At 38.6% G+C, this 17,013-nt stretch overlaps 2 protein-coding genes across 2 annotated transcripts; both read left to right on the forward strand.

Moving 5' to 3' along the window:
* The first annotated feature begins 1,411 nt into the window (after nucleotides 1-1,411).
* Nucleotides 1,412-7,525, forward strand: LOC128353875 (NLR family CARD domain-containing protein 3-like). Its single transcript, XM_053314247.1, has 7 exons — nucleotides 1,412-1,497; nucleotides 1,653-1,782; nucleotides 2,867-2,932; nucleotides 4,360-4,579; nucleotides 4,811-6,581; nucleotides 6,681-6,854; nucleotides 7,348-7,525. The coding sequence occupies exons 3-7, from the start codon at nucleotides 2,930-2,932 to the stop codon at nucleotides 7,523-7,525; spliced, it is 2,346 nt and encodes a 781-aa protein (XP_053170222.1). The 5' UTR covers nucleotides 1,412-1,497; nucleotides 1,653-1,782; nucleotides 2,867-2,929.
* Nucleotides 7,526-12,832: 5,307 nt separating this feature from the next.
* On the forward strand, nucleotides 12,833-16,530 carry LOC128362544 (hatching enzyme 1.2-like). Its single transcript, XM_053323363.1, has 8 exons — nucleotides 12,833-12,940; nucleotides 13,438-13,465; nucleotides 13,570-13,620; nucleotides 13,992-14,123; nucleotides 15,026-15,143; nucleotides 15,491-15,669; nucleotides 16,008-16,089; nucleotides 16,398-16,530. The coding sequence occupies exons 1-8, from the start codon at nucleotides 12,833-12,835 to the stop codon at nucleotides 16,528-16,530; spliced, it is 831 nt and encodes a 276-aa protein (XP_053179338.1).
* Nucleotides 16,531-17,013: the final 483 nt, after the last annotated feature.

The raw sequence follows: 17,013 nt of genomic DNA on the forward strand, positions 1-17,013 counted from the left end.
TTAATTTATTGAAACTATTTTAGAGAGTGTTGATTTATTTTGGAGCGGATGAGGTGATTTACCGCCATCTAGTGGACAAAACATGGAACAGCATCATGTGATCTGTTTTATGTCATAGATTTGGCACTTTGCCTTACTGTAGGTTGGACTGGTTTGTTAAGTTTAAACTGAGGTGCGTAGCATGTGATAATTCAGACACACGCAGACACACAGGCATGAGGAGGAAGATCAATGAGTTTTTTGTCTATTTTAATGCTTTTTTTCGTTGTTTTTTCAAAATGATCTGGCTGAGTGTGACAGGTAAGAATACCACTGGGAAAAAAAACTATATAATTAACCGTTTTAGACTTGAGGCAGAAATTGTTATGGTAATCTTATTTACTTCAGGCTGAAGATGTGAATATATATTTCCAACTTTTGTCTATTACTTTGAGGTTAATGATTTGAAAAGTATGTATGCACCTTGTTTTACACTAGGTAGAATCAGCATGTGTTTGATATATTCTATTTTTTGTATTGTATATACTACTAATAATACAAATGAGCAAAATTCAACAGTGTTGTATAAAAACAAGGATACACTTTATTTCATCGAACCTGCTACAGTATTGATGTGTGTGTGATTTCTGATAGGGGTCCAGTGAGGTTTAATGCAGTCCTTACCATGACGAATCATCCCAGCTTGTTTCTGTAAAGGCTTCAATATGAATTTGTCCGAGGAGAGAGAGGACGTGGTCTTTACCTCTAAGGCTGATCCGTCTGGACATTTTGAGACATGTCTGGACATTGTGAGGTAAGATGAACATCTCTCTGGCTGTCAGTTACTGTTCACTATCTCAGAGTTTAGTTCTGAAATCAGCTTCTATGGTTTATGTTGTGTTGAAGTCCAGTGAAGCAGGAAACACCAGTCTCACCTATAACCAGCAGTATGTCCATGAAAACTGACCAGTCTAAACTGGAACCTATTGAGGAGGGAGGGCAGGTTGTTCAGCCAAGGTAAGAAGCTGACATCTGTTATTGTGTGACTTTACTGACCACAACTGAGCTCAAGTCAGAATTGTGAAATGTATTTGCGGTCAGTTCATAACCTGGAATTTGAATGTTGAAGCCAGGTGAATTGGGAGAGACCAGATTCACCTGTACCCAGAAGTGTGTCCATGAGGAGTGACGGGTCTAGACGTGAACCCATTGCATTCAAGGATGGAGGGCAGGTTGTGGAGCCAAGGTGAGAATTTAAAGCACACGAGTATGTTACTATATGAATCCACTGACCTAAAGTTAGAGATCGACAGAGTAGAGCAGAGCTAAAATATGAATTTTGACATTTGCTTTTAATCTGTTGTGATTAATCTGCTCGAATTTGTTCATATTGTGTTGAAGCCCATTGACTCCAGAGAGACCAGTCTCACCTCTACCCAGCTGTGTGTCTATGAAAAGTGACCAGTCCAAACGAGAACCCATTGCATTCAAGGATGGAGGGCAGGTGGTGGAGCCAAGGTGATAATTTAAAGCACATGAGTATATTATCATATAAACTCAATGACCTGCAGTTAGTGGGCAAGACATTAGAGCAGAGCTAAAGTATGAGTTTTGACATTTGCTTTGACCCTATTTTCATTAATATGCTCAAATTTGTTCATATTGTGTTGAAGCCAAGTGAGTCCAGAGAGACCAGACTCACCTGTTCCCAGCTGTGTGTCCATGAAAAGTGACCAGTCTAAACGAGAACCCATTGCATTCAAGGAGCAAGGACAGATTGATGAGCCAAGGTAAGAATTTAAAGCATCTAAGTATGATAATATATGAATGGCCAATGGCATTTACAACCTGGAATTTAAATGTTGACTGTTTATGTTATATTGAAGCTCAGAGAAGCATGAGAAAATCCTGTGTCATTGTTCATTTGGGCTCCTGACTGTTGTTTTAAGTCCTGAAAAACTCTGAACCTGCCCTTTAAGTTAAGTTCATGTCCCAGAGTAACCGGTCCAAAAGTGAACATCATGGAATGGTTTGTGAAAGACTTAAAAACATAAGAACTTGTAGCAGGAAGTATATTTTATTTAACTCATATGACTTCAAGGAAATAACCCACATGGAAAAAGAAATGCCAGTCACAAACAGGTGTTTCTATTTTTGGACATACCTGTACCATACCATACCAATACCTGTTTGACAACACTTTACTGAAAACAGTTTCTTTTCTAAGCTGCTATTTTTGGAGAGACAATAAATCAGTAAAAGTATAATTATAAAGCATAATAATTTAGGCTTTGGCTAATTGTAATAACTGGCCAGCTGGGGACTGTCTGTGTGGAGTTTGGATGTTCTTTCTGTACCTGTGTGGGTTTCCTCCCACAATTTAAAGACATGGAGTTTGTTGTTATTCTAAAGTGCTGTAGTTCAGCTCTGTTTTTTAGTCAGACTTTAAAAACTGTGAACACCAGTTCAAAGATTGGCATGCAACAGTTACAATTAAAATAAGGTTAAGTATCCAGGGAGGGATGATGTAAATCAATAAAATGTCCTTATACCATAGTGAGTCTGTTATATATATATATACTTCTATTACTTCTATTACTCCTGTTGCGGGGAAGTTGTTTTTACACATTCTAGGGACCCGCCTCCCCTTTGGGGAGAAAAAGCTAGTCCCCATAATGTAAATCATTACATTTTAGGTTGAAAACTTAATTTAAGGTTAAGGCGAGGATTAGGGTTTGGCATATGGTGGTTATGGTTAGGGTCTCCAAGAAATTAATGCAAATCAACCAAATTCCTTTGAAGTAATGGAAACTATATATAACTAAATATGTGTATGTGTGTCTTTAAATAACTGAATTTTTTCTGGATCTACAAAATTCACAGAAAGAGGTCAGAAGTTCTCAGTGCTCGACCTGCTCGGAAAAATCAGACAAACCTTGACTCCATATTCATGGTAAGTAAATGTACACACTAAAGACTCTCAAAATTAAAAAGGAATATCAAATACAACTTAACTTCATTAGCCTGTGGGAAACCCCTCTCATCCAAACCAGTTTGCACATAACTTGATGTCACATGCTGTCAGTTACTGTTCATGCATTGGCTGAGATCCAGGTGACACATGTTTCGTAGCAGTCAGGGCTGCACTTCAAATGCACTTCAACTGCACGTGTCACATGAGGACGCAGGTGTAATGTGCAGTCGCTAGCAGCTGATAAACATCAGTGGTTCCCTCAGTTTATTTGATTATGATCAGATGTTGTTTACTAAGATAATCGCATTACATCTTTTATAAAATGGTTCTTTGATTCACCTCAACCAAATAAGATTAGTTAAAGGCATAAAGGGTCCCTCAAATAACATGAGACGGCTCTTTCATACAATGTCCAAAGCTATTACCCTTCAACTTTCAACTGTAATGTTATCCCTGATTGCTTAATAAGCATTTAGAATATAATATTTATTCTATTGTATCCCTTCCTTTTCAATTATCTAGGTCTACTGTACAAAGGTGTTACTTTTCTAATTAAAGGAAAAACCAACATAATGTGTGTTTCGTAGTAAGGTGTTGGCCCACAATGTGCAACCGAACCCGTTCAGGGCTCCTTAGCATTGTCTGTGAACTCTGCTGGAGGGATGAGCACTATTCTTCCAAAAGAAAAGTTTCATGATGTGGTTAGTCCAAAATCTCCCATAGATATTCAATTGTGTTGAGATCTGGTGACTATGACAGCCATGTCATATGATTCACATCATTTTTATACTCATCAAACTATTCAGTGACCCCTTCTGCTCTATGGGTGGAAGAGACCACTCCCATCAGAAATGTTTTATCATAGGATAAAGGTGATCACTCAGAACAACTTTGTATTGATTTGCAGTGACCCTTCCCTCTAAGGTGACAAGTGGACCCAAACTATGCCAGTAAAATGCTCCCACAGTCCCCACATTGTAGGGGTCAAGCCTTTACACCTGTACCATTCTCTTGGTATACACCACACATGCACTCACCCACTTATCGAGAATAAGATGAATTGACATTCATTTTGACCACAATTTCTGATCATCATCATTGTTCCTATACAAACACCAGCCAGCTGAGCAGTTTTTGTGACTGAAATTTCTGCTTTCCAACAATCAACCCTCTTTCAATATTTTCCTCTTGCCGTGTTGATACAAAATCATAATCAACTGGGCCTGCTTACAGAGCATGAGTGGATATTAATTGCTTGACTGTACGGATTTTTCCTTTAAGTTTCCCCCCATCTATGTATACATATAGAGAGAGTTTTTTACACCCTAATGTCAGTATCGACAACATCCCCAAAAATCCTGTATAGGTTGGGTCCCCAGTCTAAATACCATATTGTGCTTTTCTAGCTGCTTGAAGCAAACATCATGACTTTTGTGAAGAAAGAGCTGAGGAAGTTCAAGAAAATTCTGATTCAAGAATGCTCAGAGAGGTTGAGAGCAGATGATGAAGTCGTGGGAGATGAAGAAGAAGACCAGAGCAGCAGCAACAGCGAAGCTTTTCTGAAGATCATGGAGCATTTCCTAAGGAAAATGAAGCAGGAGCAGCTGGTTGACTCTCTGCAGAGCAGTAAGATACCTTTAAGAACTACATATGAACTCTAAATTTTAAACTATATTAGTCTGGACAATTTGACCAAAATATGAAGTTGTTTACATGGAGTCAAATTCCTGAATAGAGTAGAGTTAATTAAGAATCACTACTTATTTAAATTAATTAAAGTAATCAAAATGCGTTTGTGGTATGTTTACATCCATCAGCTCAAAATCCACTGACTGATTTTATTGCTTGTTTCCTCAGAAACTCTTGCTCTGGTTTGCCAACATAAACTACATACTAACCTGAAAAAGAAGTTTCAGTGTTTGTTTGAAGGGACTGCCAAAGCAGGACACACAACAGTTCTGAATCAGGTCTTCACAGAGCTCAACATCACACAGGGAGACAGAAGAGGGGTCAGTTATCAACATGAGGTCAGAGAGATAGAAGCAGTGTCTCAAAAACCATCAAATTCAGAAACAACAATCATAAGTGAGAATATGTTTAAACCCCCACCTGGAAGAGATGAACCAGTTAGGACGGTGATAACAAAGGGAATGGCTGGGATTGGGAAGACAGTCTTAACGCAGAAGTTCATCCTGGATTGGGCTGATGACAAAGCCAACAAAAATATAGAGTTTCTCTTTCCATTCACTTTCCGAGAGCTAAATGTGCTGAAAGAGAAAATGTTCAGCTTGGTGGGACTTCTACATCACTTCTTTACTGAAACCAAAGAAGCAGGAATCTGCAGGTTTGAAGACTTCCAGGTTGTCTTCATCTTCGATGGTCTGGATGAGTGTCGACTTCCTTTGGACTTCCACAACAATGAGATTGTGACTGATGTTACAGAGTCCACCTCAGTGGATGTACTGCTTACAAACCTCATCAGTGGGAAGCTTCTTCCCTCTGCTCGCATCTGGATAACAACACGACCCGCAGCAGCCAATCAGATCCCTCCTGAGTATGTTGGCATGGTGACAGAGGTCAGAGGGTTCAATGACCTGCAGAAGGAGAGGTACTTCAGGAAAAGATTCAGAGATGAGGATCAGGCCAGCAGCATCGTCTCCCACATGGAGACATCACGAAGCCTCCACACCATGTGCCGCATCCCAGTCTTCTGCTGGATTACTGCTACAGTTCTGGAGGATGTGCTGAAAGTCACAGAGAGAGCAGAGCTGCCCAAAACCCTGACTGAGATGTACATCCACTTCCTGGTGGTTCAGACCAAACAAGAAAATGTAAAATATCATGGCAGAGCTTCAAAATATTCAGTCTGGAACAAAAAGACCAAGAAGATGATTCACGCGCTGGGAAAACTGGCTTTTGTCCAGCTTGAGAAAGGAAACCTGATCTTCTATGAAGACGACCTTAAAGAGTGTGGTGTTGACATAAAAGCAGCCTCAGTCTTCTCAGGACTATTCACACAGTTCTTCATTGATGAGCGTGGGCTGAACCAGGACAGGGCATTCTGCTTTGTCCATCTGAGTGTTCAGGAGTTTCTGGCAGCACTCTATGTCCTTCAGACATTCATCAATACTGGCAACGATCTACTGAAAAGAAGCTTAGCCTCTAGATCCAAATATTTCTATCAGTGGGCTGTTGACAAGGCTTTACAGAGTCCAAATGGACACCTGGACCTGTTTGTCCGCTTCCTCCTGGGCCTTTCAGTGGAGACCAATCAGAGTCTCCTACGAGGCTTGCTGAAAAAGACTGAAAGTAAAACAGAGGTCAAAGAGATGCTTGTGCAACACATCAAGAAGAGGATTAAGGACAATCTCTCTCCAGAGAGAAGCATCAATCTCTTTCACTGTCTGAATGAGTTGAACAACCATTCTCTGGTGGAGGAGATCCAAGAGTACCTGAGATCAGGAAATCTCTCTGAAAACAAACTCTCTCCTTCTCAGTGGTCAGCACTCGTCTTCATCTTACTGTCATCACAAAAAGATCTAGATGTGTTTGACCTGAAGAAATTCTCTGCTTCAGAGGAGGGTCTTCTGAGGCTGCTGCCAGTAGTCAAAGCCTCTAAAACTTCTCTGTAGGTGTACAGATAACTGAAAACAATAAATATGTTCAATATGATAATTTCTATGATAAGCAAGGAAACATTTCACATTTAAACTTCTCTTTTCTTCAGGCTGGGTGGCTGTAAGCTCACATGGAGAAGCTGTGAAGCTTTGGCCTCGGTTTTCACCTCCAAGAACTCTAATCTGAGAGAGCTGGATCTGAGCAACAATGACCTGGAGGACACAGGAGTAAAGCTACTCTCAGCTGGACTAAGTAGTCCAAGCTGTAGATTAGAGATTCTTGGGTTTGTATTTGTTTACAGATTTCACTTAAATAGATTAATAACACATTATAACCATTCTTTGCAGTGTGACATTAAGATAATTACTGCTGTCACACTGTCTAAAGGTGACTTTAATACCTTCCCAACATTTCATCAGGATATAAAGTGGTGCTTGGAATGGTGAATTATATAGACTGGCTAATCTTTAGTCTTTATTAAACAAAGACCATACACAAAAGAGATGATTTAGGCTAGATTTCCATCTGTAGTCACTATGCATGACTAACCCCTAGTGGCACATGTTGTGTACTACAACATAGCATGTTACTGTAATGGAACTACTGTGTCAGTTTAGAAGAAAAAGGAAGTACATGTTTTTGATGGTATTGAAAAACATACCTTACAGTTGAATACCATAACACTGTGATACTGCCCAAGCTTACCTTTCAGTATAAAACATGTTGATTAATGCAAGTGAAAATCTAACTTGACACTTTTGTCTATATGTTCAAAGTTTGTCAGGCTGTCTGGTCACAGGGGAAGGCTGTAATTCTCTGGCTGTAGCTCTGAGCTCCAACCCTTTTCATCTGAGAAAGCTGGACCTGAGCTTCAATCACCCAGGAGACACAGGAATGAAAGTGCTGTCTGCTGGACTCAATGACCCACGATGGAAACTGGACACTCTCAAGTAGAGTATAGTACTGTACAGATACATTATACATTGTGTTGATTTGTCTGTTCATTGACACTTCTCTACCTCTTTCACAGCTTTGACAATCATGGAAAGCATCGGTTGAAACCATCTCCATCTAGGTGTAAGTTGTTTTCTAGTTTCAGGGTTACACATTGTAACTCTAGTTCTATAAACACATGCAGAGTCCTCTAATCATGCTAAATTAGTTTGATTGTTCTTCTGTGTAGAGCAATCCACTTTATCATTGTGTATGCCAACTGGGTCATGATTCACCTCCTTTCAGTGAGGTTGCAATGCCGGCAGTGTTAACATGGATATGTGGTCTTAACAAAGTTGTTGCGCTGCCCTGTTCAGGTGGATCATTGGTAAATTGGTTTGGGTCATAGTAAAAACCAATCCAGGATAGGAAAAATAGATAATAGACAAACCATCGTTTAAAGGAGATAAAGGCAATTCAAGGAACATTAAAAATAAAATAAAATCAGGAAAGGCTTTCTTGTCTTTCTTGTCCTGGTTAAAAATTCATCCGCTGAGATTGGTACTATCTGGAATCAATCAATAGATTTTTGGTAAAAGGGCTATTGCAATAATCTAAACACGATTAGATAAAAGATATTAAAATGAAATTGTCTCTGTTTCTTTAAAAATTAAGAAATATTTCTAAGATAATAAAAACTTGATGCACAAGTTTTATGGTGTGCTGCTCAAAGCTTAAATTACATAAAATGCCAAGATTTCTTGCAACAGGCCTGATGTGTTTCACTTGAAAACCAGCAGATGGCAGCATTTGCTATACCATATACCCAATGACAAGGATCTCTGTTTTGTTTGCGTTCAACTGAAGAAAATTGTTTGACATTCATTCTTTGACATTACAAAGGCATTCAGCATACCAGGGTCTGTTGGTCTGTTGGTCATATCATCAGTGTAAAAATGGGGACAAAAAACACAATGTCTCTGAATAATATGCCCAAGGGGAAGCAGTTTAAAGAGTAATACAAGTAAGATAAATAAGATAATTTAATAAGATGATAAGTATCTTCCCTTACTGACTTTAGGGGTGTAACAATACCCAAAAGCAAAAGAAGAACAGACACCATCACCACCACAGTCCAAAAAACTTCACAAATAACTAAATAAGTTACTTTAAAAAAAATTTATTTGTCAATTGCAATAATTTCCTTTGTAATTTTGCTGGTCAAACCTTTGACAAATTACATGTTTTTGCATGCTGAATTTCATCAAAGTTATTAGAGTTCATCCCGACTGGAATGTCAATGTGCGCGCCATATTTCATGACAGTCCATTGAATAGAAACAGATTGGGTGACATCCCAGAAATCATTTGTTTTTGCTTTCTCCATCAGATGCTTGTGAGCTTTCACTGGACCCAAACACAGCTGACAGAAACCTCATTCTGTCTGAAGACAACAAAGGAGTGAGGGTTGAAAAAGAGAAGCAGCCATACCCCGATCAGCCAGAGAGATTTGACGAGTGGAAACAGCTGCTGTGTACTGATGGTCTGACTGGACGCTGTTACTGGGAGGTACGGTGGAGGGGAAGGGTTAATATAGGAGTGACATACCGAGGAGTCAAGAGGAGAGGAGACAGCGATGACTGCTGTTTCGGATGGAATGATCAGTCCTGGAGTCTGTTCTGCTCTGAAAAGGGTTACACTGCCTGGCACAATAACACAGCAACAGACATATCCACAAATCCGCTCTCTGACTATAACAGAGTTGCAGTTTATCTGGACTGGTCTGCAGGCACTCTGTCCTTCTACAGTCTCCCCTCCAAAGTCTCTTCTATCAAACAGGTCCACCTCCACACTTTCCACTCCACATTTACCGAACCCCTCTACCCTGCATTTGGGTTTGGACGAATACTGGAGTTTGGAAATGATTGCAGACTGTTACCATCATCTGTTCATCTGTCACCAATCTCAGAGTCAATGTAGCCTTCCCGTGTAAAACAGTGGGTCTATTGAAGCACATAGAACAAGATTGATGTCCTTTTCTTGATATTCTGTACATTTTGTAATGATGTTTCAGCACAAAAAAGGTTACTTTTCTTGAGTGTCTGTCAGAGCAAGTTAGGGAAAGATTTGTCTTTGTAAATAGATTCACATTTGCAACTCTCCAATCTGATCCATGCAACCATTCCTGCTTTCAGATTTATCTTATCAGACGAATCCACCTTGCTCGTAACCCAACTGGTCGAGGCAGATGTCTGTCCACATGAGCCAGTTTCTGCTCCAGGTTACTTCCTATTAAATGGGAGTTTTTGCCTTTCCACCATCGTCAAGCGCTTTTCTTATAGAGGAATGTTGGGTTAAAATTTACTGACTCATCTACTCAAAACAAACTATGTCCAGTCAACCTGATCAGGCATACCCATTTACTTTAAAGTTCCACTGAATTCTTAAAAACACACAGACTCATTATGAACCAATCTGTATGCTGAAATGTGGAGAAAAACCTGAAACACTAGAAACTGCTCCACTTAACACAAGCCAGACGCAAAACAAGAGCAAGTCTGAGTTTGCAGGTATAAGAATACATTCATTTACAAACACATGCAGTGGGACAATATGTTTTCTTTCGTGCCAGTATGGTCCTGTGTGGTTCAAATGACAGGTAATTATTATGCTCCGTCTAACTCCTGATCCCACTGACATGCGGGTTACCTCCTGTTCCGGTTGGCGAGCAGCCATACCCTGTTCAGGCTGATTTGAAGTAGCTCCCAGTGCCTCAACTCCTGGCGGTCCAGCTCTCTTTGCCTCTTGGGCCGAGTGCGCGAGTTTCTGTTTTTGCATTGTTCCAAATAAGGTGGTAATTATGCTTGAAATGAAGCTTTTATGCCTGAAATGCCTAGATTCGAAACTGTTGGCTTCCGAGCAGCAGTCCACAAACCAATGGGTAACGTCACGGATGTTACATCCATTTATTTTATACAGTCTATGTATTGAACGTAACTTTGCTTGATTTTGCATTAATTCTTGCGATCGCAATTTCCAGGAGAGACTGTTTAAGAGATTGGAACAAATGAAAGGAACAAATGATGTGTTACTGTTTTTTTGATTCGAGTAGGCTAGTCAGTATAAAACTACAAATAAACTACTCATCCTTAAAGTCAATTAACTTCCTGTTCAAGTACTTATAGCAATGCTTTTGTTTGGTGCCTTCCCGGGCCAACTATTTTCACTTCCATTCAATATGTAGTAAAATATGTTGATAGATAGACCATCTCCTTTCTATATTGAGTAATAATCACAGCATGATGACTCAGCAACTGTTGAAATAACATGAAGGAAAATTAATTCCATGACAAACACTGACTGCTATGTTCGTGATGGCGCTAATACAGTGCCTGGGTCAGCTGCTTATGTTATTGTTATAATAGTCATGCTGACTGATCACAAGGTCTTGATATTTGACATTGACATTGTGGTTCATTGGAAAACTGTAAATAGTTGTTTTATCCTTACAATTTATACGTCTTTTTTAGAATATATTTATAAAAAATTGAATATAAATTAACATAAAGTTTCAAATTCAAATGTTACTTTGACTTTACAGGTATAAGAATAAATTCATTTACAAACACATGCAGTGGGAAATATGTTGAACATGTGCAAAATGGGCCCTTGTGATGGTTTCGCATGTTTTCTGTCATTCCAGTATGGTCCTATGTGGTTTAAATGACAGGTGAAGCATGTCATCAATCAGGATAATCGTCCCAGTTGTACGTCGATAACGTATGTGCAATGTACCAATGTTACTGTCACATCCTGTCTATAGTTTCAGTTGTGTTTTAATTCCTGTTTTATTTTAAAAGGTTTTCTCCTTGTGTATGTTTTCTATTATTTTTAGTTCCTGTATTTTCCCATCTTAGTTGATTCATCATGTATTTCACCTGTGTCCTGTTTGTAACCACCTCCTGCTTATTTCAGCCTTGTTTTTTCTGTTCTGTCTTTGTTGGATTCTCTGTTTTGATTTGCTCCATCTAACTCCTGATCCAACTGACGTCCAGCTACAGTACGTCCTGGTTTGGCTGACATGCGGTTACCTCCAGTTCCGGTTGGCGAGCAGCCATCCCCTGTTCAGGCTGGTGTGAAGCAGCTCCCAGTGCCTCAACTCCTGGCGGTCCAGCTCTCATTGCCTCTAGGGCCGAGTGTGCCAGTTTCTGTTTTTGCATTGTTCCAAATAAGGTGGTAATTATACTTTATATAGATACTTTATTTATTGAGGTCATAGGAACATTTTTCAATATACTGTATTGCACTGGAATACACCAACCACTATGACCTGTTGTACTAGATTGCATTAGACTGCACAGGCATCCCTAATAAAGTGCACGCTGAGTGTTTTTTTTAAATGTTTTTCTAAAAAATCATTCAGAGAGTCAACAGACAAAACTCCAAATATCAACAAACCAAATGGACTTAATTGGCAGGGTCAAAAAACTGGGGAACCCAAACTGATGTAATGACTCATTTTTCTGCTTTTTAAAAATCATGTTTTTCAAACAGTTGGATCCATAATGGTTGAATTAATGTTTGAAAAATAAAAAATATATATGTATTATGTTGACAATGATGAGAACAATGAACCTCACAGAATTTCATTAACATCAAAGAAACTTTGTTCCACAATTGTGGGCGCTATGGAGACCAATTTTTACAGAACTTGGCCATTTTAGACAGTTCTTAGCGTTTGTTGCTTATCATGAGTTTTCCAATGGTAAATAAGTAACAAATAGATAATATAATAATCTCTATGTTACGAAACAGTTTCTATTGTTTGACTAAGAGAGTCCAAGAGGACCTAAGAGCTTGGTTTGTGGTGTGGGGATGCAGAAAGTCATTGATATAATGTGTAGCCTGGCCCCGAAGGGCTCTACAAGTGAGCACCAAGATTTAAAACAAATTCTAAAATGATCAGTAATCAAATGCATAGAAAGTTACAACAGGTGTAATATATGACCATCTGTTGGATTGTGTTAAAATCCTAGCAGCAGTGTTTTGGATGGTTTGTAAATTATCCATGGTTTACCCGATGTCAACAAGCAGTTTCTGATGAAATCCGTTTTGGTTTTCGTCAACATCCTTCTCGACAAGTTCTGTTTGGTTTGTCTTTCGTTTCTTCTAATTATCATTTGTGATATCATCAGATAACATCTTCACATTGACATTTACTGAATGAACACTGTCAGTTCAGTGGCTTAACTCATCTTTACATGGCAAAAAAATATTTGACTGGTGACTCTGCAAATATTGGTTAAACTTCTGCCACACCTTGTGTGAGATGCCTATAAAGAGTGAGCAGCCGAGCACCTGCTGCATCCAGCATCAGAGCATCCAGATTCCAACATCCAGCATCAGAGCATCCAGCATCCAGATTCCTGTTCAACAGGTAAACTTCACTCATCTCCTTATATTTATTTTTTGTTCAATTTGTACTGATTATGCACTAATGTATACCGAAGTTGATTTAAAATTTGAAAATGTTCATATTTTGACTCTATTTTCAGATTGAAGTTTGACTGGAAAGGACCTCCATCATGACTCCAGTCGTCCTCTTCGTCGTCCTCCTCTCTCTGACAGCTGTTCCTCCGGTAAGACTAAATATTTTAACTCTGAGATTATTATGATGTTACATGTGAAAATCATGCATCTCCAAAATATCAATTTTCAGTGAATTAAAATGGGGAAAAGGGTTGCTGACCAAGAATTTTTGAAATTGTTCAATTATGAGCAATTATAAACACATAAAACCGCATGTAATCTTTTAACTTTTTTTCTTTTTCTTTTAATCAAAAAATATATTTGGAGATACCTGTTTTCACTGAATAGCTGCAGCATAAAAAAACATGATTATAAATTGTTCAATCTTGTGTCTCTGTGTCTCAGGGTGCAACTGAAGAAGGAGATGATGGAGGTGAGTTGAAGTTTTTGAAGTTACATTTCAATATACACGCATTTAATAATGCTGCTGCCTGTTTCTGATATTCTACGTTGTCTTTTTCTCTTTTTCAATTCCAGACTCATCTCAGGACGTTTCTAACGTCATTGCAAGAGCAAATGCTGGCATACGTAAGAAAGTATAATTTATTTTATTTCTTTTGAATTTCAAAGACTATGACTTATTTATTCATTGTTTAAATAACTTAAATATTACAGAATAATTACAATATGAAGCTTTTTTTACAGTAAAAACTGTATTTTGGGTTGTGGACTGTCGAGATGAGACTTTAACTCCTAAAACTTGAAAAGGAAATTAAAAAAAAAAACATTTCAGTGTTCTTACATTTTATAGACTAAACAACTGATCAAATTAACTAAACTAGTGTGGACCGGTTAATCAGTTGATCCCTATATAAAAATGTAAAGATCTAGCAGTCATGTAAAACTCAAATTCACCTTCCTGCTGTGAATATTTATATGTGAGTCTGTTTGTTTCACAGGAACGAGGCTGATTCATGATGACATTGCCCCAAATCTGAGAAGGAACGCCGTCCCCTGCACTGCTACAGGCTGCAAATGGCCTAAAAGGGGACGCTATGTAACAGTGCCTTACACCATCGCCTCCCACTACTGTAAGAAACTGAGACTTAACCTTTGACCCCTGAAAACGAGTCCAGACAATGTCAGTTTTATAACTTTCTGGTAGGATTCACTTGAATAAACAAGTACAGTATAGACCTGAAAATATGCAGAAGTCTTGACATTTGAGTTAAAATACCCCTTGGTCCCAAAGAAAATAGACAGAGTGTGAAGTTCTTTGTCTTTGCCCAGTTAGTCTGGGGGTGAAAAACTTCAAGAAGTCCGGTCCCACATCTCTGAAATGCTGTTTACATTTTTTCAGGGCCTCTTTGATTGTGCTCATTGTTTCCCTGAGTGGAAAATCAAACGAGCTTTAGAATAACCACAGCTGTAAAATCTTTATCTTATAATATGCTCACTTTGTTTTTTAAGACCAGTAGCAGCATTATATTCATGATGCTCAGCACGTTCTATATTTATGGGGAAAATCATCATTTGATGTACGGAAAAAAATGTAGTGATTACCTTTGTATGCACAATTGCAATTCTGGTAGACATTTAACATTATATTGCAAACAAATGACATGGGCGGGCAATAAATAAATAACAACTCTTAAATGAGCATATTTCTTATATCAACATGAAAAATGTTAAGTTTATTGAATCAAGTATTGAAACCACAGCTTCAATGTCTGAAAATACAAATGTTCTGTCTGATTTTTCCTGCCTGATCACTTTTAACATTTTCATGCCTGCTGTTAGATGTGGAATAGTTGAATAGAATAACTAAATAGACTAACTCAAATAATAATAAATAAATAATAATAATAATAATAATAATAATAATAATAATAATATATATATATATATATATATATATATGAAATAAAAAATATAATAAATATAAAATGAATAAACAAATCACCTCTAAAGACTTTTTTCTTTGTCTCTGCAGCCACAACCGAGCGCAACTTCATCATCAGGACTCTGCATTCCTTCCACCAGGCCACTTGTATTCGCTTCCAGCCGAGGACCTCGCATCGCGATTACATCTACTTCTACTCTGGATCTGGGTAGGAAAACACACACACACACATATATACACACATACTGTATGTTAACATGAAACTAATTAAATTTCAAATTCAAGTTTATTTCAAGAATGGGTGACTGTTTTTTGGTCCCTCTCTTAACCTTCCCGGGTCAAATTGACCCTGTCTGTTTTGACTGTTCCTTCCTTCCTCCTCCCTCCTTCCTTCCTTCTGTCCTTCCTTTCTCCCTCCCTCCTTCTTTCCATCCCTCCTTCCTTCCTTCCCTCATTTTTCTCAGATAGAGCCACAAAGTCTGCATCTTAAACACGAAACTGCAATGCACTTCATCCAATGCACCAGTCATATGTGTGTGTGTGTGTTTGTATCAGGTGCTGGTCCTACCTGGGCCGTCAGGGAGGTAGACAGTATGTCTCCCTGAGGAGAAACGGCTGTCTGTACACGAGCACGGTGCAGCACGAGGTTCTCCACGCTCTCGGCTTCCACCACGAGCAAGTCCGCTCTGACAGAGACAGATATATCAGAATCCTCACCCAGAACATCCAGTCAGGTCAGCTCACATTGTTTCACACACTATTTTTATGAATACTGAGAAACATGGAGAGGTGAGTTTGTCATTTTGATTGCATTCATAATTTTAGGATGTAACTAGAGTGGGCCGGACCTTTTTTAATCAAACCCTCCAAGGGTTCCAATCTGACCCACTGGATAACTTTGCAAAGTTGCAGAAAAGTAATGCCAGTTTTTCCATAAAAGCACCACTACTGTAGCTTATTTTCACTCACCACTCACAGTCAAGTCTTCTGAGGACACAGACAGGAAGGTAAGAAGAAAACACCTCAAAATCTAAGATCTGTGTGTTTATATTTTGGTCTGCTTTCTGTAAAGGAATGCAACACAACTTCAACAAGGTGCAGACCAACAACCTGGGAACTCCCTATGACTTCGACTCCGTCATGCATTACAGCAAGTGAGTGATTTCCAAAATACAACATTTTATTATACATACAAGACCAGCTTTGCAAATTAGTCACTGTCACAAAACTGTCTGAATTGGGAGTGCTCAGTATATAGTTATAATGTTCTCATACTGTAAGTCATACTATTACATTTGGAGGTATAAAATCCAAAAGACCTAACAAACCAAGTCAACCATGCAGCTTCAGGTCAAACTCTCAGAATCAATATTACCTGAAAAAATAAATAGCAATACCACAATTGTTAGAGTTGGAGTTGGTGTGTGCATGTTTCTCCTAAAAATATGTTTGTATCTTACAGGTACGCCTTCTCCAGAAACGGGCAACCCACCATCGTTGCCAGGAGCAACCCGAACCTTAACTTCGGAGGAGCCAAGACATTGAGTCCCAATGACATTGCCCGTGTCAACAGGCTGTACAAATGCTGTTTTTAACAAAGGACTCTTCCACCAAGTCATACGGTGAGAACACAGAAAATACAGCACAATACTGATCAGGTTTCTGTAACAGCAGCAAAGTAAAATATCTGGGTCAATGGTGGGGTTTTTTGTCCATGTGGTTTAGTCAAACTTAAAGGGGTTAAAGTCTGAAAATAAACATGAATAAATTGCACACTTTTTTTGTGGACCCAGCATCAAATTTCTAAAATTTTAATCCATTTTGAGAAAATATATTAGAGGATTATGGCAAAAATGTCTAAGTGGTGAAACCATAAAAACTTGCCAGAAAACACTAATTTCTCAATAAAACACCATATCAACTAGTTTGGCATTGTCAGGGACCGGCAATGACTTCTGGACGCAGAAGCAGAGTTTTTAATGTCTTTATTCAATGAGCCAAAAATCTCCAAGAAAGGGAAAAACTCAGGAAACGAAAAGCCTTCTTAAAAAACAAAAATCTCTCCACAAGGGAGGAAA

This window comes from Scomber japonicus, chromosome 1, assembly GCF_027409825.1.
Source record: "Scomber japonicus isolate fScoJap1 chromosome 1, fScoJap1.pri, whole genome shotgun sequence".
NCBI lineage: Eukaryota > Metazoa > Chordata > Actinopteri > Scombriformes > Scombridae > Scomber > Scomber japonicus.